The sequence below is a fragment of the Trachurus trachurus genome (genome assembly GCF_905171665.1).
Source record: "Trachurus trachurus genome assembly, chromosome: 18".
Taxonomy (NCBI): domain Eukaryota; kingdom Metazoa; phylum Chordata; class Actinopteri; order Carangiformes; family Carangidae; genus Trachurus; species Trachurus trachurus.
In genome coordinates this window covers 2,461,211-2,479,415 of record NC_139909.1, presented here as the reverse complement: position 1 = coordinate 2,479,415, position 18,205 = coordinate 2,461,211, and the positions used below count along the sequence as shown (strand labels likewise).

General features: G+C 42.5%; 1 protein-coding gene across 1 annotated transcript; it reads right to left on the bottom strand.

Moving 5' to 3' along the window:
- Window positions 1-530: 530 nt before the first annotated feature.
- On the bottom strand, window positions 531-10,822 carry cnga1b (cyclic nucleotide gated channel subunit alpha 1b; the record flags this gene model as incomplete). Its single annotated transcript, XM_083992612.1, has 14 exons — window positions 10,767-10,822; window positions 9,988-10,050; window positions 9,832-9,888; window positions 9,564-9,689; window positions 9,354-9,458; window positions 5,706-5,812; window positions 5,297-5,471; window positions 5,062-5,198; window positions 4,797-4,969; window positions 4,576-4,701; window positions 3,529-3,681; window positions 2,561-2,792; window positions 1,677-1,852; window positions 531-758 (listed from the first exon to the last, which is right to left on the bottom strand). Exons 1-14 carry the CDS (start codon window positions 10,802-10,804, stop codon window positions 531-533), a joined length of 1,896 nt encoding a protein of 631 aa, XP_083848738.1. The 5' UTR covers window positions 10,805-10,822.
- Between the last annotated feature and the right edge of the window lie 7,383 nt (window positions 10,823-18,205).

The window sequence follows — 18,205 nt, the reverse complement described above, 5'->3', positions numbered from 1 at the left end:
TTATTTCAGCGCTGTGCCTCCAGATCGGACTTTATATTGATTTCTGTAATAGCTCAGTAGCTCCAGCAGCGACATGACAGTCAGTCGTAGTGTAGTAGACAAACAAACCATGTGGATGTACATGCAGCGAGCTCGGCCTGCTGGCCTTTGACCTCTACTGGTTTGTAAAGCAGGTTTACACTTTAAACCTCAGACTGTGTAAAAATCAAAAACTACCATCTATAAACAAGCTACTGTGTGCTGCATATACATAATAATTACAGTGTTTTACAGCTTAGTATCAGAGTTATACTCTCTCTCTCTCTCTTTCTTTCTCAGGTCTTTTGAAGCTTGATCGTCCCTGTGTGTAATCCAGAGCCAGTCCACAGTTTTACGAACAGACAGTGAACGTCACTTGTACTTGAATGTAAAGTGAATTTCATTTTTTTTTTTTTTTTTTTTACATGAACATTTGTGTCCGTTTCTTCCTGGCTCTAAAACCAAACCCCTCCTGCGCTTCTTCCTCTCAACTCTTCTTCTCCTTCTTCTTCTTATTTAGGCGGCTCGGGCGTGGGCGGCGGCGCGTCGCCCGGCTGGTCGGAGCGCGGCGGCAGCGGCAGCTTCCTCTCCAGCCGGGCCACTCTGTGTTTGAGTTTGCTGTGAGTGGCCTCGTGCTCGGCCAGCAGCCGGGCGTAGCGCGTCTGCAGGACGTCCAGGTTGCTCGTCATCCTCTCCACCTTCTCCTCGATCTCCTTGGGGTCGGGCCCCTGCGCCGCCACCTGCAGGACGACACCAGGTAAGACTCGTTAGTTCTCAAACTTTTTTTTACATCGAGGACCTTGAATTGACACAAATTAGACCATTGACCCAACCCCAATTGGACACAATTTTGAAGCAAACACCAGAAATACACAAATATTTGTTCTGAGGCTGAAGAACGTTACTTTTTTGTACATTCAAATTAGGGACAATGGCATGAATTTTTGGAAATATTGTAGAGAAATTTCTGGGGAAATAAAGTTGGTACAATTTCTCCAAATACGTTTAAACATTTCTAGAAAAAAGAAAAATTTGAAAATCTCAAAAAAAAAAAAGTTTTAAAAAAAATCTAGAAAAAAGTGGTAAGATTTATAAAAATGGATAAAAAAGTCAACATTTTTCTAGAAAAAAAGTGGTAAAATTTCTCGAAGAAAAAAAGTTGAAAAATTCCTGAAAAAATTATAAAACTTCTAAAAGAAAAAGAAAGTTGAAAAATTCTAGAAAAAGTTGTAAAATGTCTAAAAAAAAAAAAAATTCTAGAAAAAATGGTAAAATTTCAAAAAAATAAAATAAAATAAAAAGTTGAAAAATTCTTTAAAAAGTGGTAAAATGTCTAAAAAAAAAAAAAAAAGTTGAAAAATTCTAGAAAAAAATATAAAATTTCAAAAAAAAAAAAGTTGAAAAATTCTCGAAAAAGTGGCAAAATGTCTAAAAAAAATGGTAAAATTTCTAAAAAAAAAAAAAAAAATTGAAAAATTCTCGAAAAAGTGGTAAAATGTCTAAGAAAAAAAAAATCTCGAAAAAATGATAAAATTTCTAAAAAAAAAAAAAAGTGGAAATATTTCACCCCGTTGAACCCTCTCAAAGACCCTGGGACCCCATTTTGAGAACCATTGCTGCAGTTGATTTTGTGCTGAACAGGTTCATCATGGCTGTACCTCCAGGTCGAGCAGTCCGTCCTTCATCAGGATCTGCCGTCCCTTCTCCTCCAGCAGAGCCTTGGCGTCGGGGTATTCCTTCAGCGCCTCCATCAGGTCGTCTTTGGAGAGACAGAAGAGGTCGGAGTAGCCGATACTCCTGATGTTCGCCGTCCTCCTGTTTCCTGCCTTACTGCCTGTTGACAATGGAAAGCAACAGTCGTCAGTTTGTTAGCATTTGCTGTTTTGATTCTGAAACAATCCACCTGACATGTGATTAAAGGGATATTCCTGCAAAAGTTTAACCTAGTAGAAACCCCTCCCCCACTAGAGATCAAGTTTGCCAACTGCAAACTTCTCTAGTTGTAGTGACCACAGCATAGACAGTAGGGGTGGGAGAAAAAAATTGATTCACATAAATATCGCAATATCTTTTTTGACGATTTTTATTTTTATTTTATTTTTGAAAAAAAAAAAAATTTTAATTTTTTGAAAAATATTGTGCAATGTGCATTTGTTCGCCTTTTTTACATATAGAGAGTACAGGTTTTGAAAAGGGTCAAAGTTCACTTTATAATGGAGTATGTTCATTTATAGGCTCCTACAGTATTTGTGCGCAAAAAATCGAGAGAATCTGCAATATCGTAGAATCGTAATTTAAATCGAATTGCCATCCAAAAAATCGTAGAAGAATCGAATCGCATATCGTCCCAGCCCTAATAGACAGTCAGATAATACTTCTGTCTTTGTATCCACGAGCCAACCAGTCATCAAAGAAGCCACTCATAGCCACAAACAATGCTCAGAACAAAGGTTATTATAGTTTTATAGTTTTATAGTTTTATAATAACCATGCGGGTTAAACTTATGCCGGAGTATCCCTTTAAGAAGCGCTGTCTGCTTACCTTTGATAGCCAGGATACTGATCTCGCCAAAGTAGCTTCCGTCGCTCAGGACGACAAACTGCGTGATGCCGTCGTCGGCCACGACGGCGAGTTTCCCCTCCTTGATGATGTACATCTCTCTGCCGATGTCGCCCTTCTTACAGATGTAGTCTCCTGGACTGTAGACCTGAGGCTGCAGCTTCAGCACCAGCTCCACCAGCAGGCCGGCCTCGCAGTCCGCGAAGATACGCACCTGCAGGACGACGACAGAGAACACAACAGTCTGAGCTGGTTCTTAAAGGGATAGTTCACCCAAAATTCAAAGTTCACTCATTATCTCCTCCCCCTCATGTGGACTAAGGGCTGGGAGAAGTTTCAGAGTCCTCCGTGGCTTCTCTGAGTTACAGGGGGTCTCGGCGTAGCAGTGCATGTCCATATGACGGTTGCAAATGGATACCAACTGTCTTCGTAACAAAAAGACACACCAAAAAACATCCAGATACCTCCATGCTGCTCGTATGTAATGTCCATCCTGTAATGAAGCCCAGAAATGTGAAATTGTCCCGAAAAAAAATTAAATAAGTCTATATTTCAGGGGAGAGGATGGACCCTGGTTCGTCCAAATTTGACGAACTTCCGCTACAAAACAAGCTTGAAAAATAGACTTATTTAATTTTTTTCTGAACAGTTTCGCATTTCCGGGCTTCAATACAAGACGGACATTACATACGAGCAGCATGGAGGTATTTGGATGTTTTTTGGTGTGTCTTTTTGTTACAAAGACAGTTGGTATCCATTTGCAACCGTTATATGGACATGCACTGCTACGCCGAGACCCCCTGTAACTCAGAGAAGCCACGGAGGACTCTGAAACTTCTCCCAGCCCTTAGTCCACATGAGGGGGAGGAGATGATGAGTAAAATTTGAATTTTGGGTGAACTATCCCTTTAAAGACAGAGTGGTGGCCTACAGAGTGTGAGAGTGCAGACCTTCTTCAGCGTGTCCAGGTGGACGTTGATGGCGATCTCAGCTCGCAGCTTGTCGGGCAGGTACTTCAACACCTCGCGCTCGTCCACCGCCTTCTTGTTGGTCCACAGGAAGTCAAACCACTTGATGACTCGCTTCTCCAGGTCCTTTGTCACCTGGAAGTGGTAAAGAAGAGGTGGGGGAAGGGGTTAAAGGTCAGAGGATTTGGTATTTAGAGACCATTCATTAGGGGTGTGACGATACACTCATCTCACGAGACGAGACAAGATTTAAGAAAACTACAATGACAAAATATATGACTGGAGCAACAGACTTTTATTTAACCGAGTTGCACATGCCTTTTGAAATGTTTTATTATAACTCTTTACATGCATGATGTAAGCAGGAGCTTTTTAACTTCTTCTTCTTCCACAAATTGAAACTAAAACTAAAATGTATAAAAGTTAAAATAAAATAAATAAAATTAAATATTTCTTTCTTTTTTTCAAGTGCAAACAATATTATGTGCAGTGTTTCCTCTCGTTTTTTTTTTTTTTAAGTAGTGGCAGCGACCCAAACTACATAACTAAGTGGTTCTCAAAGTCCTTGTGAGGGTTCAAGGGGGTCCAGAACTTTTACTCGAAATTTTTTTCTAGAATGTTTTACACTTTTTTTCTAGAATTTTTTACACTTTTTTTGAGAAAATGTACCACTTTTTTCAAGATTTAAATAAAAAACTTTTTTTGAGTAATTTTATCACTTTTTTCTAGAAATTTTAAAACTATTTTGGGTTTTTTTGGAGAAAATTTGCCACTTTTTTCTAGAATTTAAAAAAAAAATCCCCAAATTTTAAACTTTTTTTGAGAATATTATCCAATTTTACCAGGTTTTCTTAGAAATCTTTCACTTAAAAAAAAAAAATCACCACTTTTGGACATAAATTGACAAAGAAAGTAATGTTGATCAGTCTCAGAACAAATATTAGAGTATTTCTAGTGTTTCTAGTTTGTTTCAAAATTTTGTCCAATGGGGATAAAAAAGTTTTAGAACCACTGAAATAACTAACTTACCTTTCGGAAGCTCATGTACTGTTTGATGGCGTCAATTCGAGCCTGGAAGTCGGCTCTGGCAGCGTTCATGTTGGTGATCATTGAGCCGACGTTACCGACGATGGTGGCAAAGATCAACACACCCACCTGGACAATAGAATTAAATAAAATATGTGAATTAGAACAATTATTTTCTTGTGAGTGATCCTGTTGTCATAGTTTGATTAATTAGAGACACTCACCAGAAAGTCAGTGACGACAAAGATGTACTCAGAGTTCTCCTGGGGTGGCGGCGTTTCACCAATGGTGGTGAGCGTCAGCGTGGACCAGTACATGCTGTAGGCGTACTTCCTAATCAGACGACCGAACTCTGGATCTTTTGGGTCGGGATACACGAACCGGTCCGATCCGAAACCTGCAGGAGCAGAGCAAGGAAAGTAAAGGAGTGTTAGAGGCTTTTTCCACAGTGTGAATCGGTGAATGGGCGAAGAAGAAGGCTGAACTTGCCGAGGGCCTTGGAGAAGGAGTAGTAGAGGCAGGCGTTCCAGTGGATGATGATGACGATGTACATGACGAGGTTGGAGATACGAAGGGCGTTGGGGTAGTTGGTCCTGGTCTCCGTCCTCTGGAAGAACTCCAGCATCCTGCAACAGAGGAAAAGGTCCCATGGTGCTTGTTAACATTTAGCTCAGAGCTCGTTCACTTTGGCCTTCACACCAGCTCACTCTGAGAGCATGCATACCTGTTGAACCTGAAGAGTTTGTTGAGGCGGATCTCTGGGTACTTGAGTCCAAACACGAGGTAAAACAGGTCGGTGGGGATCATGGAGATCATATCCAGTTTGAACTGGAAGCTGCTGACGTAGCGGTCACGTAGCTTCTTCTCGTCCTTCACCAGGAGACCCTGCTCCAGGTAACCTGCACAATGGGACAAACGTGACCTATTCTTGAATTTTTGTGTTATTAATTCATTGTTGTTTTGAGTGCAGGTACAAAACTCTCAGCTTATGAATAATGAAGACAGAGACAGAGTTTATGAGCCTGAAGCTGCAGATACGAACATGTAAATGTACAAGAATGTAAACAAAGATTAAAGATACACTTCTGTCTCAAAGTGTGTGTGCATGTGTGTGTGTGTGTCTGTGCACCCACCAGTCCTCGTCCTAAAGATCATGTCAGCGATGTAAGTTAGATCAGCGATAAGGTCTGTTAGGAACCATAATTCCAAGTAATCACTCTGCAGCTCCTCGAAACAAGCCCTGAAACACACACATGAACACACAAACACTCATGAGCTGCAGAAACTTAAAACACAACAGGAAGTGTGTCTGGGGACACAGTAAAGTGACGGACCACAACCAGAACCAGAACCAGGAACACTACCAAAAATGGGATCGAGACCAGGAATCAGGACTGGAATCGGAACTGGAACCAGAACTGGAGCTGGGACCGGTCTGGGGACACGTTAAAGCGAGGGACCGGTCTGGGGCCTTTAGTTGTTGTTCTTCTTGACTTTAGAAGTTGTGCAGACAGCTTCCTGTTAGTGGGTTTCACAATAAGCTGAGTTTGTTTTTTGTTTTTAGAACGTCAATATCACATGATTCACGTGGTATTAGGCCTGGGACGATAATCAATAAATCAATTAATCGCACGATAAATGAAAATGAATTCGATAGTTTTTCCGGCCTCGATAAATCGCCATGTGCATGCGCACGTATTTGTTTTCCTCCAACCAGGCTGGATGACAAGAGGCTTCACTCTGTGCATCGGTCTCAGCACCTGGGCCGTTTGTTTTGCAGAATGAAAGGAGTGAACCCTCTTTTCAGTCATCCAGGATCTTTGTTTCCCAGAATGCATTTGGCAGCAACTGGCAGCGCTAGCTGTAAAGCTAAGCAGCTAAAAGCTATTGTACCGTAATTCTCGCTGCAGCGCTGTTAACACGTCACTTTTTAAAGTTTTAATATTTTTTCATGCCAGAAAGTCACAGTTTAGATCCCCAGTCTGTGGTCAGTTTATCCACATATCGCCTGTTAGGAGATTTCCTCCGACGTTTTTGGAGCTACTGTGGTAGCAGCGAGCAGGAGGAGCGGGGCTTCCCACAGTCTGCAGCCGTCTGCAGCAGCTCACGGGCCGGTCAACCTCCGTCATTGGGGGAGAAAACGACTAAGAAAACTTATCAGCAGGTTTTTAGAGGTTTACCGCCGGCTGGTTTAATACTTTTTAGGAGATAAAGGCTAGTCTCATTGATGAAATCTTACATCTGTGGAAGTCACATTAGTTTGTTTGAATGAAAAGTGGAGCTTCAGGTGTGTAACGTTATTGGACAGAAGAGCTGCACTGCACTGTTTATTATTTTTTGTTTATTTTATTTTTTTAGGATAATAGCTATATAAGTTCTTGTCATTCCAATTACAATGGTTAAAAAAATACTCATGAGAAATAAAAGTTTATCACATTTAAAAGGGTCTACTTGCATTATTATGAAATTATTATTATATTAGTGGTTAATTTGTTCTCAAAAAAATGTGTCAATAATATCGTTTATCGTCAATAATTTGTGGGACAATATATCGTCCAGCAAAATTTGTTATCGTCCCAGGCCTACGTGGTATCGAGGGTACGTTATGTCACGGTGCTCGGAAGTCACTGCAGAACGCCCACTGAGTGGTAAAAACACGAGTGGCAGAGTCGCAAGTCTGACATATCTAACTCCTAACAGAACTGCAAAACATCTTGAGGATACGTCTGACTTTGATCGAGTTACATTCAAGAACATGTTGTTTTCAATGACGGAAAGTAAATTCACTCAAGACGTCATTTTTTTCAATCGACCAGCTGTGTTTACGGTTTCAGGTGTCATAGTTCTGATGGTTAGACGGATGAATTAGTCTCTAACACATTCTACAGTTTGGGATGAAAGTAACAGCTGTAATTTCGTCCCTCTGCACATTAACAATGAGCCTGTCGGTCACTCTCGCACAGTGTGTTACAGGATTGATTCAAACACACAACGTAAACAATGTGTACATGTATATTATGGGAGGGGGTAGACACCAGTGGCTAGCTTTGGTTTCTGTTTAAATCTAATGACTGATTGAATAAATGAATTTTGAAATGATTCAATGATTTCTGGCAACATGTCAGTGTCCATGCACCAGATGAGGTTATTTTCTTGATTTGTAGCGCATTTCTTTCGTGTGTGTCTTTTGCTGTGAGTTGACCCCTGTGGGCCACCGTAGATATCTGTCAGATAAGATCCCTGTGTAGAACAACTTTGAACCTATAGAAAACAGGTCTAGTTTTGTTGGGGCCCAGTGATGTTTGCCTGCAGACACAGTTGTAAACACATTAATGTACAATGTGGGGACCCGGTTTACCACTGACGATGTGGGGACCCGGTTTACCATTGACGACGATGTGGGGACCCGGTTTACCACTGACGATGTGGGGACCCGGTTTACCATTGACGACGATGTGGGGACCCGGTTTACCACTGACGATGTGAGGACCCAGTTTTAGGGACCCGGTTTACCACTGACGATGTGGGGACCCGGTTTACCATTGACGACGATGTGGGGACCCGGTTTACCACTGACGATGTGGGGACCCGGTTTACCATTGACGACGATGTGGGGACCCGGTTTACCACTGACGATGTGGGGACCCGGTTTTCTACTGACGATGTGGGGCCCCCGTTTTCCACTGACGATGTGGGGCATCGGTTTACCACTGACGATGTGGGGCATCGGTTTACCACTGACGATGTGGGGCATCGGTTTACCACTGACGATGTGGGGACCCGGTTTACCACTGACGATGTGGGGACCCGGTTTTCTACTGACGATGTGGGGCCCCCGTTTTCCACTGACGATGTGGGGCCCCGGTTTACCACTGACGATGTGGGGCATCGGTTTACCACTGACGATGTGGGGACCCGGTTTACCACTGACTATGTGGGGCTTCGGTTTACCACTGACGATGTGGGGACCCGGTTTGCTACTGACGACGATGTGGGGCCTCGGTTTACCACTGACGATGTGGGGCCTCGGTTTACCACTGACGATGTGGGGCCTCGGTTTACCACTGACGACGTGGGGACCCGGTTTAACACTGACGACGTGGGGCCCCGGTTTACCACTGACGACGTGGGGCCCCGGTTTACCACTGACAACGTGGGGACCCGGTTTACCACTGACGACGTGGGGCCCCGGTTTACCACTGACGACGTGGGGCCCCGGTTTACCACTGACAACGTGGGGCCCCGGTTTACCACTGACGACGTGGGGACCCGGTTTAACACTGACGACGTGGGGCCCCGGTTTACCACTGACGATGTGGGGCCCCGGTTTACCACTGACGATGTGGGGCATCGGTTTACCACTGACGATGTGGGGCCCCGGTTTACCACTGACGATGTGGGGACCCGGTTTGCTACTGACGACGATGTGGGGACCCGGTTTTCCACTGACGACGACGTGGGCACCCGGTTTACCACTGACAACGATGTGGGCACCCGGTTTACCACTGACAACGATGTGGGGACCCGGTTTACCACTGACAACGATGTGGGGACCCGGTTTACCACTGACGATGTGGGGACCCGGTTTACCACTGACGATGTGGGGACCCGGTTTACCACTGACGATGTGGGGACCCGGTTTACCACTGACGATGTGGGGACCCGGTTTACCACTGACGATGTGGGGACCCGGTTTACCACTGACAATGTGGGGACCCGGTTTACCACTGATGTTGCGGGGACCGGAGCAGGTGTTGAGGGACCAGACAGGTGAGCGTTACCTGGCTATGATCAGGGTCCAGTTGTACATGACGGGGATGGTGATGATGAAGAGCCAGTGGTAGTAGGTGTTTCCTGACGGGTCGATCACTGAGATCTCCTTTGGCCTGGACACACGGACAGTTACGTCATCATTACGTCATCATTACTTAACCACACTATGTCTCCATACACACACATTGACCCTGATTGATACAGGAAGATAAACCTACGGCTCGTTCTTCTTCTCTTTCTCCTTCTCCTTCTCTTTTTCTTTCTCCTTCTCTTTCTCCTTCTCCTTCTCCTCCTTCTCCTTCTTCTTCTTCTCCTTCCTCTCCTTCTTCTCCTGCTTCTCCTTCCTGGAAGAGAAGAACAGAACACAGTGAATCAAACCTGGATAAAAACCGGACTGTAAAACTGAGATGTCTTCATCTGTTATCCTACTCAAAGATTAATCAACCAATCGATCACAGATCAATGAATCAAACGGCTCAAACTCACTCCTTCTTCTCTTTTTTCTCTTTTTTCTCTTTCTTCTTTTTCTTCTTCTCGTCTTCCCTGGAAAACAACAGGAAACACACATCACACACCTGTGTATCAACACCTCTGTTTTATTGACAGTTTGTATGTATTTGTGTGTGTGTGTGTGTGTCTTACTCCTCGTTGTTGTTGCTGTTGTTCACATTGAACAGAACTCCTGCTCCTGTTCTCTGGGCGGCTCTGGAACACAAACAATGACAATTAGACATCAGGTCAAATCAGAAACCTCCTCAACAACGCCTGGACAACATCTTAAAAGAATAGTTCACCCAAAATTCAAATTGCACTCATTATCTACTCCCCCTCATGTGGACTAAGGGCTGGGAGAAGTTTCAGAGTCCTCCGTGGCTTCTCTGAGTTACAGGGGGTCTCGGCGTAGCAGTGCATGTCCATATAACGGTTGCTAATGGATACCAACTGTCTTCGTAACAAAAAGACACACCAAAAAACATCCAAATACCTCCATGCTGCTCGTATGTAATGTCCGTCTTGTATTGAAGCCCCAAAATGTGAAATTGTTCCGAAAAAAATTAAATAAGTCTATATTTCAAGCTTGTTTGCAGCGGAAGCTCCTCTTCCTGGTCTGTCCAAATCTCCTATTGAATTTTTTTCGGAACAATTTCGCATTTCTGGGCTTCAATACAAGATGGACATTACATACGAGCAGCATGGAGGTATTTGGATGTTTTTTGGTGTGTCTTTTTGTTACGAAGACAGTTGGTATCCATTTGCAACCGTCATATGGACATGCAGTGCTGCACGGAGCCCCGCTGTAACTCAGAGAAGCCACGGAGGACTCTGAAAGTGAGTGAAATTTCAATTTTGAGTGAACTATCCCTTTAAAGACTTCACTGACCCACAGAATGTAAGAACGCCACGTTTCCAGGACAACTCACCTGTTGCCCTCCTCGACGTCCCCTGGCTCCTCCTCCATGTCTTGAAGGACGATGGTGGGCGGAGCTCTCGGAGCCACTTTAGCCATGGCGGTGATGCTTCCTCTGACGCTCTGCAGAGAAAAAAAACCATCATGGTTCGACTTTATTGATCTGAAGAGCTTCGCTGTGATGCATTCTGGGAGTTTTACACCTGTGGTTATAGACACATGCAGCTCCTGTTTACGTGTGAGTGTGTGTAGCTGCTAACACATGCACCAATCCACTGAACACCAAGGCTGCACTTGCTGACGTGTTAGCATCATTAGTGTGTTACATTAAAGGGATAAAAAATCCACATTTTGTCAAATTTACCTATCACCATAGTTGGATTAGATTAGATGTTATTGTCCTTTCCAGGATTATTGATTTCACTTTCCATACAGCCACGACAGACTATACAAACCTGATAATCATATACATGAAATAATCATGTAACATTATGTAACATTATGACACATGAAGCAAATACTCTGAACTACTTTCTCTTTTGAAATCCCTCCGCCCAGCAGCCGTGTGTGGAATGTAGTTCCGGCTGAATTTACCTCCAAAACAACTCTGTCCCATAATGTTACATGATTATTTCCTAGTGTGGTGAATGTGCAGTAATTACAAAAAACCAAAGAAAAAGCAAAGATTAAAAAAAAAAAAAGCAGTTGATGTGTTTACAGCAAATGCATTGTCTATTGGTTTATTTTGTTACTTTTAGTAGGCCAAGTTGACGTTCAGTATCTCACATCATTTTAAATATTAAGCGTAAATCAACCCCAGGCTGCACATTTAGCTGAATCTGGTTACATTTCTGATTAAAAACCATAGATAACGTAAAAACATGCCAGGCTAGGATGATGATTCGTAATGACAGGTCAGAAAAATGAAATAAGTAGATTTTTAAATGATCAATAATCAGTATTATTGGCAGTAATAGAGGGCCGCAAAATAAAAATGTGGCTTGGGGCCCCATTACATGGAGGCCTGGGCCGGCCCTGAACCTGCTGCTATGATGACTATAGGGATTATGGCTACAGGCTAATTTAACAAAACGTTGAACTATCCCTTTAACTTGGTACGGAGGCCCAGAGGGGTCAACAACAACAACAACTGTGAACTCTGACCCCTCGTTTGAGTTCGATTTCCCATCGCAGTTAACGTTGTAACCACAACAACAAGAGATTGTGTATAACGTCGGGGGAAGCGCCTATTTCAAACCGAAACCACCGCCACCACCACGACCTGTTACTGTTGTAACCATGGCAGCAAACTTTGACCAGCTATTCGTAAAGTTGCATAGCCAATATGTTGATGTACTGTAGCTTGTTGCCACAGCGACTGTTATTCATATATACATATAACAGGTATGATGTGAATGTATCTGTAATCGTATCTCCTTTCTCACCTGTCAGCTGATTATCCGCTGCCCTCGCTGGACGTGGCCTAGATCCACCAGCCGCTCATCAAACTCATCGCCATTGGGAAACAGGGGAGTAGCCCCTCTACCTCACACACAACTAACACACCCCTAACACACACCCACTCACACACACACACACACCTACACACACACACACCTGTCCAGTTTATATCCGTAAAAGTGCGGCGAGAAAAGAGGAGAAAGAGCAGGAAGCGGCGGTGGAGAATCCCGGCTCCTGTGTCACCCTGACAAGGATAAAGAGATTAGAGGAGGATGATACATGTGTGTCTTTCTCTCTCACACGCACACACACATACCTGCACACACACACACACACACACACACCTGCACACATACTGTAGGTGGATCCTCCCTCACTCACCTGAGAACATTCACTCCATCACAGGTGAAAACACAACAAACAAACAAACACTTTCACATGAAGAAACAACAGAGTTTGAGTGAGTTTTTATTACACGGATGAAATATGATGGAGGAGGAGAGAAGACGAGAGAAAAGAGGATGAGGACAGAAGAGAAGGAGACAAAGAGGAGAGAGAGAGAGAGGAAGGAAAGGAGACAAGGAAGAATGGAGGGGAGGATGGGGAGGAAGGAGGAAGAGAATAAAAGTGAGAACGGAGAGAACAGACAATGTAAAGGAGCGATGGAGCAGATTAGTCGTCTGATCCTCCTGAGTCAGCAATGCCACACTAATAACACACACACACACAGAGAGACACACACAAGTGTAATTCCTAATAAGCCTATCAAAGCTGCCTGAATGTGTGTGTGTGTGTGTGTGTGTGTGTGTGAGTGCAGCTTATCCGACTGTATGATCTGACCTATTTCCTGTTTTATTTTGAAATATGTCACCAGTTTGTGTTTGTGGTTCATTTTACTTCCTGCCTCAGTGTGTTTGTGTTGGTTCTGCCCTGCCCTGCCCTCCCCTCCCCCTCGTCCCTTCCCTACAGGTCACATGACATTCGCTGTTCCTAATAAATAAAAATACTTCTGTAGGCATAAATCTTTGTTGGGATATGACAATCCATTTAATTCTTTACAAACAGAAAGCACAAAAAGGTCGAACCACAAAACCACAAAAGACCATAGACTTCCTGGACGCCACACCTGCACCAAATTAGTGGGCACCTTAAATGTATTTCCATTATCCCCACAGCGCCACCATTAGGGGTGGGACGATATGGGTAACTCACGATTCGATACTGTGGCGGTATTTGGCCCACGATAATGATAATATCACGATACACGATATCTGCGATATTCGATATATTGCAAGAAATTTCATCAACGATATATCACGATATATGTGAATGAAAAAAAAAACATAAAAAGGAAAAAGTCTCATGCATTTATTCCAAAACTTTGTACAATGTACAAATGAATAAACACTGTACAGCTGGAGACGTTAAAGTGCATGAACATTAATAACATGTCTTATGTAAACCAGGACAGTGCTTTATGATACTTAAAAGTCAGTAGCAACTTGTTTTATGTAATTTTCCATTCATGGTATTTAAAAATCATTTTCTGTAACATTATAAGACAGCGCCGCCCCCATTTTATACAAGTGCAAGTTACAACAACATATTTCAATTGGATTTAGGTCTGAAACATGATTTATTATTTGAAGAAAAAATTGAAAAAAAAAAAAAAATTGAATTTTTTTTTTTTTTTTTTTTAATAATAATCGATATTTAAATATTGAATATCGATATCGTATCGCGGTATAACGTATCGCGATATATTGCCATATCGATATTTTTGCCCACCCCTAGCCACCATGTATTTTTCCATTTGTATTTATCTCTGTCTTTGTCTTTGACTTGTATTTTGGTTTGTATTGATGTGACGCCGTGAAGACTTCAGCCGCTGCTTCGTCCACGTCGTTCAGTTCCTCTTTTATATTAGGGAGTGGAGTTCGATCAGAAGAGGATAGACATCCGGAACTTTACGGGGAGGAGCGTGGGCCATTTTTGTTCAGCCACTACTCACTGACAGAAATCAAAGAGAAGAATATGTGTTTCTCCCCATTGTTGACGGTCTCCCTATGTCTCCTGCTGGGTCCATGTCGGTCCTCTGACGGTAGGAAATGACCTTTCTTTCTCTGTGGTTACTGTAGTTTCCAAGCAGTGAGTGGTCAGTCGCTCTCGGCTTCAACATGGCGAATCTCTTCCTGTTTTCCGTCTTTGCTCCGTATCAAATCAACAGAGTTTCAGAGGGTTAGGTCAGCAGACCGAGACCAAGTCGTGGTAGTCGGGCTACCACGACTGACCAAGACCAGGACCTGGTCTCACTTTTGGGTCGTGGTGTGACGGTTGGTTCTCATGCAGTCGGACACGCCGCTGCCTCGTGTGGTGACGCAGTTCTTTTTTTCTCTGCTTGGTTAATAATGGCGGCGGCTTCCTCGTGTTCAGGGTTAGGGTTAAGGTTCATTTCTATCATAACACTGAGGTGAAACTGTAACTACATTAGAAACAACCATTACAACACACACACAGGATATTTAAACTACAATAATGGCATATATGGTTGACCATTGCAATCATAGAAATTATCCAAGTGTTGTTAGATTTATGAAGAGATACCAAGTGCTGTATTAAGGTGTGTGTGGGAATGTGACCAGTGGCGGCTGGTGCTAAAATAAATTGGGGGGGGGGGGTGTCAGATAAATAAAATAAATAAAGAGCATTGCTGACTTCACATCCAGCCAACTGTGTTTGGCATGACACAGACGGGAGAAGCGTCGTGTAACTCCGTCCACGGTCACTTGCCTGCTGCTGGATTTTGATAAAGGCCTGGGCCCCGGGGCATCCCAGAGTAAATAAATAAATACATTTAATATAAGATTTGCTTTTTAGATCCTCCCTCCTCCATCCTCTCTCCATATTGTTATCGTCATTACTCTTCATCATTATCATTAGTATAGCATTGTTGTTGATATTAATATTACAATTGTTACGTCACTCTTCTTTTCTCTTTTTTTTAATACATTTTTTAAATAAAAAAATTAAATGTCATGCCTATTATTAACTATTTATCTATTTTATTTCCCTTTTACCTAATTGAAGTATTACTATTATTATTATCATTACTGTTACCAACCTGCATGGATATTACATGTGCGCACACACGCACTCACGCACACACACTCACACATAATAACAGAAATATTGTTACTTGTTTCACAATTTGTTCTTGTTATCTGTGTCACATTTTGTTTTTGTCCACTGTACTGTCCAATTTCACAATAAAAAATGAAAAAATGACCCAAAGCTGATTGGCCTAACCAATTAGAGACCAGCATGAAGTCACATGGAAGCCAAAAGTTTAAAAGCCCACATACACAGTCATTTGGCTACTGAATGTGACTAACAATGTAAAGCACTTTGAGTGGTCTTAGAGACTAGAAAAGTGTTTTAGCTGCAATTTACCGTTCTTGCATTTGATTTAAAGGTACATTGTGTAAGTTCTCCTGTTATCTCTTCAGGAAAATCGATTATTTGGTTCTTCAGTCTGTTTTTCATTAATCAGTAATCCCTGTTCCTTTCAGCTCTGAATGAGCCGTTCATATCATTCATATCTCCATGGAGCGGGTAAGCTCGGTGCTGGCTGCAATTTCACATGAATGCAGCATGAAAAATACGACTGAGTTGCTTGAGATATACAACAACACAACGCTAGATGGGAGTAATTCTTACACAGTGTACCTTTAAAAAAACAGCCGTAATAATTTACCACTTTGTCACAATTACCTATAGGAGCACCTCAAGTTCCAAAAAGGAATCAGTATTATAAAGACGTTCATTGAATATATTTCTTGTGTCCGACAAATGACACCTGGTCTGACCCCTGAGCTTCCTCTGTTTCAGTCCCAGATGACATCATCCCAGCTGAACCTGGACAGTCTGTCTCTCTGCCATGTCGAGCTCCCAGCAACACTGACGTCGTAGTTGTAGAGTGGACCAGACCTGGACTGGAACCAGAATATGTGTTGCTCTTCAAGGACGGATGGTCTGACCCACACCACCAGCTTTCATCATATCAGAACCGGGTGGAGCTGAAGGACAGAGAGATGAAGGACGGAGACGTGTCCATGATCCTGAAGAAGGTGAACAGAGACGATGAAGGAACATACGAGTGCCGTGTCTTCCAGAGACTAACAAACATCAGGAAGAAGAGAGCCAATCTGCCCACTGAGCCCATCAGCATCGTCCACCTGGAGGTTCATCAGTCAGGTGAGTCCCAGAGTCCAGACTCTGTTGTGTTCTTCACTCATCACCGACCTGACAGCTGATACCTCACTCTGCTTCTCTCTGCAGGAGACACAGAGGAGGGAGGAGGCGAGGCGATAGGAGACGAGGAGAGAAGAGACAAGGAGGGAGGAGACAAGGAGGGAAGAGACAAGAAGGGAGGAGACAAGGAGAGAGGAGACGAGGGTCTATACATTGGACTGCCAGTGGCTCTGTTTGTTGTTGCTGTTGTTGTTGGTGGTTTTATCTTCTATAGAAAACGTAGAAAACCCACAGAGCAGAGTTAATCTGAAGTTGGTTATCCTGCAGAGAGTCAGTTGTGATCCTGAATCAGACCCAGGATCAGCTGTGACCCTGTTCACCTGAACCAGACTCCATCCAGACAGGAACAGGTTTCACTGAGGACTGATCCTGAGACAAATCCAAATTTTCAAGATGACCAAATCCGGATACTGAGTGCTCTAGAAGGGACTGTGCATCACAATGAAGGCTGATTGGTCTGTACTGTAAATAACAGGTAGAACAGCAGCATGGGCTCACTCAAAGTGTGTTTATTTGAAAAGGGAGTGTATGTAGTGTTTTCTCTGCTCCTTGTTGTTTCTTTAATGTCTTTTAAACAGCCAGACTCCATCTGGTTGGGTTGTTAAAATATTTTTTTTAAATAATTATTTTTTTTTAAAAAGCAAATATACGGTACATTAGTGAAATTGTGAATATTTTCCCATGTGTTTCAAATTCAAACTTCAAATTTCAAAATTCAAACTTCAGTTTTTAAAATTCAAACTTCACATTTCATTTAATTCAGTTTGGGGAAAAGTAGTTGGGGAAAAGTTTTACAGTTGTAGAATGTTCAAAAATTAACATTTACTAATCACTGTTGTGGTTTAAAATTAGGTGCAAAATATAAATCAATATACTACATTATGAATATTGTTTATTTGACCAGTTTGAATTTAATTTAAATCACATTTTGTTCCTGAATCCACCCGACTGCTGGGATCAGAATAATCCTGTTTTTTTGGATCAAAGTTTTCCCGATCCTACTAAAAAGTTTTGAACGACACAAACTGAGGGTTTTATCCAGATCAAAACCAAGACTGGATCACGTGATCTAATCCAATCTCAGAATCCGTTTTTGGTTTTGAACAACCCATTTTCAAGATTTGATCCAATCCATTATCCATTCCATCCATTATTACCTTTGAACAACTGGGGTTCTCACTAAGATCAGATGGAGGTGGATGATTAGTGGAGAATGTCTCAGTTTGTAAATAATAATAACAACAATAATGTAACAGCTGGTCTGTTGTGTGACCTGATCTGTTATTGATTGATTGATTGATTGATTGATTGATTGATTGATTGATTGATTGATTGATTAATTTTATAGTGTCAGATGTTCAGTGTGTCAGGTGCTGCCCCCTGCTGCTGCTGCTGCTGCTGCTGCTGCAGGTAACACCTCCAGGCTGAAACATGATCCTTCATGGGTGCAGCTGTTTGTCTCTTCGTGTGTGTTGTGAGAATTCACTTTAAGATGTTTTATTGTTTCAATACATTTCAAAGGATTAAAAACAGGAAGTTGTTTGTTTGACGATCACAGAGAGTCTGACTGGATCTCTGACGATCAGTCACTGATAATCAATGAGTTCAGGTTGATCTTTGACATCTGATCAAGTCTTGATGATTCTGTGAAGCTGTTCATGTCTGACTGTTTTACATTTA